Source organism: Phaethon lepturus, unplaced genomic scaffold, assembly GCF_000687285.1.
Source record: "Phaethon lepturus isolate BGI_N335 unplaced genomic scaffold, ASM68728v1 scaffold21613, whole genome shotgun sequence".
Classification (NCBI taxonomy): Eukaryota; Metazoa; Chordata; class Aves; order Phaethontiformes; family Phaethontidae; genus Phaethon; species Phaethon lepturus.
In genome coordinates this window covers 44284-57274 of record NW_010530027.1, presented here as the reverse complement: position 1 = coordinate 57274, position 12991 = coordinate 44284, and the positions used below count along the sequence as shown (strand labels likewise).

At 36.1% G+C, this 12991-nt stretch overlaps 1 protein-coding gene across 1 annotated transcript in view; it reads left to right on the top strand.

Moving 5' to 3' along the window:
• LOC104616174 (dedicator of cytokinesis protein 2-like) overlaps window positions 1-12991 on the top strand; it is a gene marked incomplete at its 5' end in the record, with an annotated part of 46363 nt that overhangs the window by 26280 nt on the left and 7092 nt on the right. The window contains 6 exons of the mRNA XM_010284149.1: window positions 1402-1483; window positions 4489-4573; window positions 5818-5904; window positions 6237-6413; window positions 7703-7786; window positions 11499-11636. Coding sequence (XP_010282451.1) covers window positions 1402-1483; window positions 4489-4573; window positions 5818-5904; window positions 6237-6413; window positions 7703-7786; window positions 11499-11636 — 653 coding nt within the window. The remainder of the gene's footprint in view (window positions 1-1401; window positions 1484-4488; window positions 4574-5817; window positions 5905-6236; window positions 6414-7702; window positions 7787-11498; window positions 11637-12991) is intronic.

The following is a 12991-nucleotide window of genomic DNA, read 5'->3' as shown; positions in this document are numbered from 1 at the left end:
AAGTCCACCACTAAACCATGTCCCTAAGCACCACATCTACACGCCTTTTAAATACCTCCAGGGATGGTGACTCAACCACTTCCCTGGGCAGCCTGTTCCAACGCTTGACAGCCTTTTTGGTGAAGAAAAGTCGTTCAAGTTCATACATGGTTTACCTTTATTTTCTTCAAATGGCAAAAACAGTGATGAAAACTTGAATTGCCTGTTTAAAGCAGAAAATCATCTATTACCTCACATTCGCAGCTGTTGTGTCTTGATAGTAAATTCATGTCTTCCTTGAACATTGTTCTGACTGGCAGTGCATTTGGGTATCACCTGCATTTCTTGGCAAGATAATATACCTTATGTCACTCTCAGAAATTTTCCTAGGAAAATGAGCTCATAAACATAATTAACCACCTTTTAGAATGCCTTAAAGGATTCTTGTTTGGAAGTACTCTAACAGTTGCTTGCACACATTCTCTTTTTCTTCATGCTCTGATTTAAATCATTACTGGCTGAGCAGATATGAGATCACTTCATTGTATCAGACCTTTTTTTTCATGTGTTCATTTTCCTTTGTTAATTTTCAAGGTAATACTGTAACACTTCATATGCTCTCTTGAGTCTGTTCTGGTGGAACCTGCTGGAGAAAAGGAATACTGCTTTCCTTTTACACTGTTGGGACTGAAGCAGAGTATTACAGGCTTGTGTAAAATAGTACATTAAGCTTGGGAGCCAAGCTCTCATAAGTCTGTCTTGTGTCTTAACTTTTTTTTTTTGAGATCATATGCTTCAGTGCTTTCTTAAAGTAGACTTTGCTCAAGTCTATTTGCAACTAACAGGAGATGCACTTTGGAAAAAACTACAGAATCTTACCAGTGGGCAAGAGTTTCAAATATACTGACATACGTAAGAATATATTTATTTACAAACACAGTATTCAGATTTTAAAATAACATTTGCATAGAAAAAGGAAATCTCAGGTAAAGGGCTGCTCAATTACAGTTTTCAGTGTTGAAATGCGAAACATCATGACGTTATACATGCCTAAAGCTAAATAGTGAAACTGTTAGTGAAACTGTTAACATCAGATGTTATTTTTGTAAGTTTGGCTTTAAAATTTAATGAATGATTCGGTGTGATAAATTCAGCTACAGATATTCAAGCTCAGTAAATAAAAAAAATATGCAGCTCAAAATCAATATTAATATATATTCACTGGTTACTATTCGTGGATTTTTCCTTTCTTGTCCACAAAAGCTCCACAAATGAAATGCTGAACCTTGCAGATTTTTTATCAGGAAATGTGTGTCTGTTGTTGTTTTTTTTTTTGTTTTGTTTTTTTTTTTAATTTCCCCCACAGCATACAATATTTCATACTGATAGTTAATAACATGCCCTTAACTTTCACGATTTCAGATATCCAGTGTTTTACAGTGCAGCCAGTCCTGGAGGAGCAACCTAGATTCAAAAATAAGGCAGTACCTGATCAAATTATAAAGTAAGTGAATTTCTGTAATGGAAAATATAATGAAAGTCCATATTCCTAAATTAGACAGTCATTATTTTGTGAACTTGGTCATTTGCCAATGAATCTTAGAGCTTTTATTGTCTTAGTTTACTGACATGTATTCCCTAGGAATTCCATGGAAGAACATCTACCCATTGACCACTTCAGGAATAGTGTATGGTTATGGAGGGGAGGTGCTTTGAGTGCAAGTTCCTGAGTTTTCAGCAGAGGTTCATAGACAAATGAAGGAGAGAGGTGACTGGCAGTATGAGAATGGTTGAGTTGAAGGCTGTCATACAACAGGATCTTGTTATGACTTCTTGCCAAGTGCAAAACACACAGTGGTAAAATGGTTTCCATTGATACTATGGTCAGGATTTTGTAAAGGAATAAAGGAAATTAATTGTCCAAAGTATTCTGAGAACAGACTGGCTAACATTTCTGAACTCCTAGCCCACGTAGAACAGGTTGAACTTATTACATGCTCCTAATTAAGTGTTCTGGCTACATGTGTGAGAAGTGATGGTTCATTCTAATAGCTGACACCAAAACTGCATACTGAACCTACTGGAATATTGGCTGACTTCAGGCTTGTGAGATTTTTGGCTCCAAATCCATCAATATATAAGGGGGATTGTAAGAAAGTTGGAGAGAGACTTTTTACCACAGCCTGTAGTGACAGGATGGGGGGCAATGATTTTAAACTGGAAGAGGGTAGATTTCGATTGGATATAAGGTAGAAATTCTTTACTATGAGGGGCGTAAGACACTGGAACAAATTGCCCAGAGAAGTTGTGGACACCTCATCCCTGGAAGTGTTCAAGGGGAGGTCGGACGTGGCTTTTGAGCAACCTGGTCTAGTGAAAGATGTCCCTCCCTACGGCAGGGGACTTGGACTAGACGATCTTTAAAGGTCCCTTCCAATTAAAACCTTTCTATGATTTATATGGTTGCAAACATGGTCAATAAAAGCTGTTGTTACCACTAACATCTCAACGAAAAATTTCAAGATAATATTTGTTAGCTTGTAACTTAAGGACAGCAAAAGGTACAAGCACCATTAGTTAAGGCAGGACATATTCTTGTATATATTCTTGTCAGTGCCTGGTGAAAGCACAAGGTATGACTATCTCCCTAACTGAAACTGGTTAAAACAGGCATCTTAAGCTAAAATTTGTACAGGTAAACTGAGGTAACTGCCTTTTTAATCCAAGAGAGGCTTTGCAATGCCTTCACACTTAAACAAACAAAGGTTCAGACTAAACCCTTTAACAACACTTGTATTACGACTTTGCAGAAAGCGACTGAAGACAGAAGACTTCTTTTTATCAGCTGAGACAAGTTCATTTCTAACTGTTCCACAGCTGGATTCAAACTAGATGTCACCTTTATCTGCAGCCTTCTCTATAGAATCTTTACTGAAATTGCAGTTGATTCAGAGTGGAAAAACAACAATCAGCTCCCCACATACACCGAAATAAATAAACCAGATAGAAACACAGGTCTTGTACTAAAAGATTAAAACAAATGAAAAAAATAATGAACTGTGGTCCCCATTTCAACTTGAATTAATTTTAACATCAGTAACTGAAAGACAGCTTACAAATCTGGTCCTGCTTGACTAGATTTCAGTGTAGTTCCAGACACATTTTGAACTTGTAACAGTTTTATTCAGCAAAGTGCTCCACAATCTCTTGTCATATGGGAGATTTTTCCAATTGTTTGTCTCAGGTGCAGAATTCAACCAAACTGCTAATTTCATCTGGTCGGTCTTAGAGATTTGTTTTTATGAGTGTGCTTTACTGGATTTTTAATTTTAGTTACATTAATTGGTGGCAATGCATTTGTTCTGTCAAAGACCTTCAAAGTATCTGCCCTTTCAGATGGAACCGTACAAAGTGATCTGACATGGTATGGCAGTATTTTCCACTTTCTTTTCCTTATTGGTGAAGATGGATCAGAAATCATAAGTTCCTGTGAACTAACGTACCAGAAGTTTGCTTAGCTCAACTGTTTGGGGTCTCTCCATTTATTTGTCTCTCTAGGCTTCCAAAACATGGCTTGGTTTTAGTGTAAGATATTTCTGAGGGTTTGGGTTTTTTTTTTCCTTGATCTGCAAAAGTAGCTTTTACTTAACACGGCTTTAAATTTTATTCATCTTTAAAACAAAAACTAAAATCCAAAAGGAGGTCTTTTGCTGTGGACAGCAAAATACTTAGCCAAAACTGTGCAATCGATGTTCTTTTAAATTAGCCAGTACTAAAAGCTGAGTGATTATGAGTTTAGTGGAAATATGTGCTCACAGTGATTGAGAATGATTCATTAGCTAAACAGAATAGACCATAACAGGAATTTGCCATAGATTTTTTTACATTGCTATCCCCTTCTACAAGTGTTTATATACATTTTCTTATCTATCACAAGAAGTTATTATTAATGAATTCATGTGTTTAGTTTACTAACTGTTGTTCTGCTTTGTGAGCAGAATTGTTAGACATTACTAAACTAATTTGGCATGCCCCATGGATGAAAAACACATGTATTTCAGTCCAGGTGAATATATCCACGCTGTTCAGTCAGTTATTTTTAACAAAATATACCCTTTTTGTATGCCATTATAAAACAGGCAAGCAGTGTGCATGCTCAGCAAGAATACAGGGAAGTAAAAAGTCTTTCCTGGGCCTTCTTCTATAGATCAACTTAATCTACAGAACTTAATCAACTTCTTAACATTAATCTGGAAGTTCTGGAATTTTTATACCTGGAAATTATTCCCAGTCACAAGCTGAAGCTTAATACTTGTAAAATACTGTGTGTGGACCCTTACTTATAGATAAAGTAGTTGTCTCCTGAGTTTTCAGTGCTTTTTTTCTGAGCAGTACATTTGCTTTTAATCAAAAACTCAACTGACTAAAAATGAAATATTTCACTGTGATAACAAGATCCATAAATTTCTGAATTCTGTATTTTACAATTCTCCTTTTTAAATCTTTCAGTTTTTATAAATCCAACAATGTGCACCGGTTCCACTATTCAAGACCAGTCAGAAAAGGATCTGTTGACCCTGAAAATGAATTTGCTGTAAGTAAATGAATGACAGGGTGATGGATGCAGTTCTGGTAGCTGTGACTTAATTTTGATCTAGATCCTTTCTTAGTCTTAGTCTTAGATTACTCATTACAGACACGGTAACTTTAGGATCTGGTTCAAAAAAATGAACATAAGATTTCTCTATTTCAGTGCTACTCCTGCATATGTACTTGTTTCAATTGGAGGTAAACATATTCTGGTACAGATTTTCGTTACGAAACAAGATGACATGTAAATACATACCAAATGGTTTGCCTCTCGTAGTTTACACCACTTCTGTTAGCTGCCAGCTTGGCAATGAGAGGTGTGTGTTGTCTGCTTTCATCAGTCCTGTGAAATCTTGACAGGCTAGAGTACTACCTATGTCATTTTTATTCCCATGTATAATGGTGTAATGCTGAGAAATAGTCTTCATTGTTCAAATATTCTATGAAATCTGCAACGCCATAAATTATTTTTCTGTTTCAATGCATAAAAATGTGGTAAGTTTCTATATCTTAATTTTACAGATCTCTGATATTTTGTAGTTTGTCATGAAGACCATTTTGTAGTTGGTCATGAAAACATTGAAATGGTTTTACAAAAATTAAGTCATTAATGTTTTCATTGCAGATGACAATAGATAATATGCATACTTACTTCACATAGGTAGAAATTGGGATAGTTGGAGTATATCTTCATTGGATTCATTACTATATTTCTCAGTACTAGCAGTTTCGATAAGCCGATATTGGTAAAATAAGGAGCAGTAGGGTAAATGAGCAAGTGGCATTTTAAATACCAACAGCTAGTCTTGTTCAGAAGAGGAAAAAGAAAGCGGGGGCGGGGAGGCGGGGGGGAGTAAGAATGCTGGCAAGTCATTATATGGCTATTCCTGTTTTTAATTGCAGAAATACATTTCAGAAGTGGAGGAATTTTAATCTGGGTAGAGGTGAGAGTAGGTCATTTAGTCACAGTCATTCAAGCTGTAATGGCAAAAATAGGAATACTAAAAGATTCAAGGGTAATTTTCTTTTTCCTCTACTTTGTGCAGGCTTAGTGCCTGAAGCAGACCTAATCTGAAATCAGAAAAATGATTTGTGCAAATTGCTGTGCTAGAGTCATTTTGCAGTGTCTTTTTATGCAAAAGTGTGCCTATGTTTTCTATGTGCTTTTCACTGACATTTCAGAAGGCAGAAAATATTAAAGTTTAAATCCTGAAGTACCATTTTCTCCCTGCTATCTTTTTTTAATAGTCTATGTGGATTGAGAGAACATCATTTGTTACAGCATACAAACTTCCTGGAATTTTACGATGGTTTGAGGTTGTCTCCATGTCACAGGTGTGTATTAACATGCTAAGAACCCATAAAACATGTATCTACATGAATTCTCATGTACAAAATAGTTTGCGAATTTATCACCCAAGGCTATTGTTATTTACTTGGTTTTATACATACAAAACTGTTACTACTTGTGTTTTATCTTTCTACTGCTGGGATCAGTATCTCCTACATATGATTTATACTTTCAGGACCAAGTCCTAAGAGAGTTGAACAAATCTGTGTTGGTTTCATGAATTGTAAGAATATTGTTCACATACATGAAGTTTTACAAAACGAAAATGACCTTTTTATGTCTTTATAAACCTTAGAAGTCTTTTGTTTCTTTATAGACTACAATTAGTCCTTTAGAGAATGCTATTGAGACTATGTCCACGACGAATGAAAAAATTTTGATGATGATTAACCAATACCAGAGTGATGAGAACCTTCCTATTAATCCACTTTCTATGCTTCTGAATGGGATTGTTGATCCAGCTGTTATGGGTGGTTTTGCTAAATATGAGAAGGTAAGAGCTTTTAAGTCAATGCGAAGAGCGTATTCAGATATATTATTTCATAACCCTACCACATACTTTGTTTAAAGTGGCAGTGGAATGTGGACTGGGAATATGAAAGTCATAACTCCACCGATTAAGAGGTCCTTGTATCCTGGTCACATCTGTCTTTGAAAGCAGAAACTAGCAAACTAGAGTAACTGAAGCTCAATATTAATTGCAGTTATGAGGGTTTTCATATACATGTGAGACAAGATATGCCTTTTGTAATGAAATAGGCTCTCACATCAAAAGGTTTAGTCTGGAGTAAATGAATCAAGTTTATCCTCCAGTAGGTCTGGAGTATTTAGACGTGGGCTATCAATTAAATTGTCATCAGGTTTTCTCAGCAACTGCAGCCATTCTGCACAGAAGGTTTTGTTGTTGAAAGATGCGACTACAAATAAAAACTGAAAATTTGTCCCTATGGCCACCTTGTGAAGACGGGCGTGGGAAGAAGGCAGGAATGTTAAAAACTCATGTAAATTTAAATTCTAAACTATTAAAGTTTTAGAGCAAAATGAATGTGGGTTACTCCACAGCTGTAGAGCTCTGTTATTTCTGCCTGTCGTTTCATGAAAAGCATGTGCCTTGCTTAGTGGGCTCAGCATGTCAGATAGACTTGGACAGTGCTAAAAAGATGCCATATATATATATGTATATATTTATATATGTGCATGCATAAATTATATGCAGTAAGCATGACATTCTGGAGGAATATGACTTATGCTCTTAGCCCTAAAGTATCATTTGTTTAGATATTTGGCAGTCAGGGACGAATAGCTACATTCTTCTTTTGTACATGGGAGATAAAATCTTTGGGCAGCAAAAGGCAGTCTGTATGCAATATCTGGCTCTACTTATCTTTGAAAGAGTTCAATTTCTTTATTGTATAACACTGGCTAATGTCAGTAAGCAGAGTACTTGAATAAAATGATCATGTATCAATGTAAATTCTGATACAGCAAATTTGTGCCTTTTTTATTTCAGTGCAAGCTTAAACACAAACAATAATTGGGTTTCATAGTAAGTGTCTCAAACTCAGAAGTGTTGGATAAAAACTGAGTATCTTTTAACAAAAAAGAGCACCTCTCTTCTCAACTGATACAATAAGGAATTAGCACTAGCAGTATCTGGTTAAGGAGCATATGTCTCTCTTATTTGATAACCAATATTATGGTCACCATTTGGAGTAAATGGAGTAATCACTGATATCTTTACCTGTTGAAATTATAGACTGAACTATGTTTTTTTTGTCTAAGGCTTTCTTTACAGAAGAATATATCAGAGAGCATCCAGAGGATCAAGAAAAGCTGAATAGGCTCAAAGATCTAATTGCTTGGCAGGTAACTTCGTACTGACAGCGGTCATCTAAGGCTTCATCAGCTATTCCTTTTTTCTCTTTTTCTGTTCCTTTCTAGCAGGAGAACATAGCATTTAGATGATCGTGTCATTTTTACCAGGGTGTCTTTGTGGTGGGTTTTTTTGTCTTTTTGTTTGTTTACTGTTTCCCCAAAGGAGGGGAGGGTAGAAGAATAAGAAGATTCTTGTTACAAACCTCCTGTCTAGTTCTGTGATGAATTCATAGTATTTTTTTTTAAAAGGTACTCATAGTAAAATAGTCTCTCTTAGACTGTTCTAAACCTTCTGTTTCAGAGCATGTATAGTTGTAAAAGGATTATCTATTTATTATCCTATTTAGATATTAATAGTATCCCTTAAGTAGGAAAAAGGACTTCAACTCCTTCCATTTTAGTGTGCCTAACCAGAAGTATGTATTACATTACTAACCCACTAAGATCACTGACAAAACAGCATAGCAATAATTCCTTACCTGTTGATGTGGCATGTGGTAAAACATTCTTGGGGATCTAAGTGATCCTGTCCTTCAGGTTTTTTAAAATCTGTGCCTAAACTGGAGAAATGGCTTAGTCACAAAAATTGTATCTTACTTCCTGAGAAGAATCATCATCAAGTGTGTGTTCCAAGTCAGATGAAATGCTAGCAGAATCAAAGGAATTACCCATGTATCTCCTTACATCCTAGGGAAAGCAGCAGGCCAGAAAAGTGCTCTGTAGAACACATGATTTGGAACAGTTTATCAGAAGCCACATATAGTGGACTACGTTTACGGTTAAAAGAGCCAGAATTTCAAACTCAGGTTGCATTCTTGGAGACAAAACTGAGAGCATGACCGAAGTCATAAGGACTTCATTAATTGCTGGGAAAACAAGCATTTGCAAATGTCAGAAATTCTCTTGGGAAGTAACTCTTTCCTAGAGGTGCGTGTTCATTGTTGTTGTTTGTGGGGGTGGTGGTTTTTTTTTTTTTGCATTAGAAAACTTAATGGAATGCCAGGTGCTCACAGGAGTTATTTTCATGCTCAATGACCCTTCAAGATTGCTGCTACAGGTCTTTTGTGTGACAAATAGCATGGAAGACCATTAGAAAATGTTTTTAACCTATATCTCCAGAGGAAAACTGAATATTCTGCCTATACAAGCAGCACCAAGGTTATTTCTTTTTTTTTTATTTTTAGCGTACATACAATAAGCCAACCAACCTGCAGAAGCCTTTTGTTCTCAAAGAGGAAAATGCACCTACAGGAGATGGTAGCAGAAAAGACTCTTATTTTTGCTGAGATTCAAGGGAAAATGGCTTTTTTCATCGACCTAAGCATTTGTTATGATAATGGAGGGAAGAATAACATGACCTCAGAAATTATCAATTCTGTTTCCATTATCTAGTCCAAATAGAAAATACTGCCATCGATACATATGCCAAAATGAATGACTATGAGAGAAGAGACTTAAATTCTTGCACAGAGGTAGTTTAAGAAACAGCTAACTGCTAAGTCCTCTGAAGTGTAGATGATTTAAGTGAGAAAGAACTGTTTGCTGTGTAAATGAACGGGCATACTAATTACTATATCAAGGCATAATAGAGTGATCTCCCTTTCAAGAGGGGTGTTATGAAATAGTGAGAGTTAATCTGGAATTTTACTATCAGAAATGAATGGGTCGAACTATTTCTTGTCATCTTCCATGTCTCTCCTTGTATTAACTTGCTAAATAAATTCTTCCTCATTGATTTAATCTTATGCCATTCCTATGACAGGCCGATAGTATCTTTGTTTCATAGACAAGAAGCAGCCAGAATTAACCATTTATTCCTCTCTCAGCCTTGAAATGAGTATTCCCAATGGTTTTATCGTATCTTTTTTTTCTACTAGTTTCTTAATTTTTTTAAGTTTCTTCCTGTTTCGTTTTGATTCATCTCAGTTTGGTTATTAGTTTGAGTCACCAACCTTTACAGCTTTCTCCTGTATCGTTGTCCAACACAGGCTCTGTATGTGGTTGCTTTCTGACCATCAGAAGTACTCAGTGAATGTAGTGGTATAAATTGACTGTAATACCATCTGGCATTAGGAACTAAAGTGGTAATTTATATCTAACCCTGTACATCTCTCTGAAGAGGACAAACAGATCTGTCTGTAATGGATGGGCTTTAATACCATGTCTTTAAAAGTCATATTGAAATTGAACTTCCATAACATATCATCAGGTCAATGGGAGGGACAGATATATACAGTATTAACAGCATCTGTAGGGTCACAACACAAAAGGGAAGCGTTGAATCCAAGTGGATTTTACAAAAAAGCCCCAAACATTAATGTAAAATAGCTAAAAGTCAGTGGTAAAGCAGTCAGAAAAGGTTACTGGCAGAGGGTAGCTAAAAGTACATTGCATAAATCTCGTAAATCACCATCTTCAAAAACTGAAGAGTAATGAAATATCTTTATACTTTAAAGATGAGCACCACAAAGTTTCTCCTTGTGAATATGTTTGTTATTAAATAAACAGCATGTCAAAGTGTGCTGTCCATTATCTTTGACGATAAGATTTGGGTTTTTTGCTTTTAACTAGATATAATTACACCAATATAACAGCAAAGATGATAGTAGCAATATAATAGCAAAGGAAAGCATTGTAGGGGGGAGGGATTAGAAAGGTAGTATTACTATCATAGTGGCTTCATTGTAAGATTTTTTCAATTTATTTACTTTGGTAAGCAAGCCATTCCTTCTGAAAAAGAAGGGTTTTGGAAGAAATTCAAGTGGAGGGAGGTATTTAATGAACTGATAAACCTTTTCCTAACCTTTTTATCAAGTGTACTCCTTTAAGGGAGTAGGTATCTACACTTCCCCCCTCCCCTAGTTTTTAAAAACTCTTGTTATGTACCATTTTTCCACTCTAGTTTTCTAGTACTCTAGTAGGAATAATTGGCGATTTCAACACCTTTGTTTAGTTCTCACTGACCCCAGCCTAAAGGATGAGCAGCAAAAAAGAAAAGCACAGGGGTAAAATTGAGCAATGTCAGACTGGTTAGAGCAAGCTGCCTCTGTTCAGGGCTCAAGTGGTTCATTTTTGTATTGAAGCATTATCTTACTGAACTTTTCTCGAGATGTGGGGAGTACAGAGGAAGCTTGCAGAGTAAAACCAAGGAGAAAGGAAGAGGTCACCTTCAGTAACCAGGCATGAACCTATTAAACTGCTGCAGCAGTTGTCAAAGTGATCACACGATTAAGCCCCCAGCAGATTGATTTAAGCCTTTCTCAGTCAATTAGTTCTCTGTTTGAAAGAGAAGAGTTGAAACCACCAGTCTGGAACCTACCTGGATATTTTTTCATCCCTGCCTTCTTTCTTATAAAATATGGCAGGCACTTTCATAAGCAGGTGGACTAGTAGTTCTAATTTTTTAAACTCTCACATGGTATGTTTAATCTCATAAGGGATTAACATTCAAATACATAGAAGAGAGAAAACAGTCACTGTGAGGCAGCCAACATTCTCAAAATTTACTGGTCAAGCTCATTTTTCAAGAACCCTTTCCATCTTGTAGTTGCTGCTAAAAGCTGAGATCAACTGACAGATCTGTCTGCCAGTCACAGTAAGAGTTTTGCAGTTGACTTAGCAGATACTTTAAATGGAGTTAGAGGGGTTGTCAGACCCAGTTTAATATTTCACTTTTTTGCTTCTTTTTTTCCCCCTCTTCAAGATACCTTTCCTTGGGGCTGGAATTAAAATTCATGAAAGAAGAGTTTCTGATAATCTTCGCCCTTTCCATGACCGTATGGAGGAATGTTTCAAGCATCTAAAAGTTAAAGTGGAAAAACAATACGGAGCCAGAGAATTGGTATTGCTCTCATTTTAATCTCTCCCGCACTTTCTTTTTACATAATACATGTTTTGTTCTTCTAAACAAAAACACTTACTAAACTTCTGTTGCTTGTGGGTTTTCTTGTGATCTGAAGGTAGTAAGACCTGAGTTTTACAGTCAAAGAGTTGATTCAGTTCTCTGACCTATAAAGTATTCCTCATTCCGGAGGATTTGGAGTATTTTATTATGTCTATTAAAATTGCAGTTCTTTTCCACCTTATTAAGGAAGTAAAAGCAAATTTTCATGTTTCTCCTCTTTGTAGTTTTTTAGTGGTTTAGGGCTTTGAACTGCAATTGATGTCTTTCTGTGCTAGCTGCTTCCAGCTGTATTGTGAAGTAAAACCTATCATGTATATAATATTATAAATATTAGTTGAGACCAAACTGAAATATATGGGAATTGAAGGATAACTTCTAGAGACAAACACTCCAGACAATTAAAATAGTCTACTTGAGCTGGCACAGACTTGCAAGAATGATGTTGGCTGGTTTTTGGGATTAAACACCAGTTGCTTTCGAAATTATTTTACGTTGTTGCTTTCAGTGTTGATGATTTCATGAAAGGAGTTATTTCTTCTGTTGTAGGGGAAAAAGTAGCAAGTTTCTAACCGAAACTTTGGATATTGTGCTGTGTTACACATGTACATGATGAAAATTCTACATGTTTATCTCAGTATGTTTTTCTTATTTTCAGACCCATGCCACCATCCTTGCAATAATCAAGACTGTAATCCACAGTTAGCAATCCTGCCTTATGCTTGAACCCTTCAGCACTCTTACAGATCAGGACTTAAAAAAAGCAGCCTGTTTAAAATTCTGCAAGAGTAGAGAACGTGCTTTGTGAGTGGCACTACTGCCGTTTTACCATGTCAGACTCACTCTGGTGGCTGGCCTGAGCTTTTTTGTTAAAAGAAAAAGTTATGCAGCTGTTGTGTCTTTATCACAAGATTCTGCCCATTCAAAGTATGAGCAGCATGTAAACTGACTGCATGTGAACTCTGCAAAACACTTGAAAATAATTCTTGAAACTACAAATGTTTCCAGGTTGTCTGCTGCACATCAGAATCTTAGTGAGAAATGACACCAGAAGCAAGGTGTTTGGGAATTTGGCATACGAAATTATGCATGAATTTTTAATATTTTCTGGATAATAAGAATGAAACTCTCTACTTTAATATGAAATGGGTTTTTTTTTAAGTAATTAATATCCTGTTTATAGGATAGAAATTGAAGTAGGCTGGAAAAGTAGTTTATCGTATGCACGCACTGGGAAATTCTCAAAAACCTGCCCTCTCATCATGACGTTGCAATGAGCTAACTAGAGGGAGGCA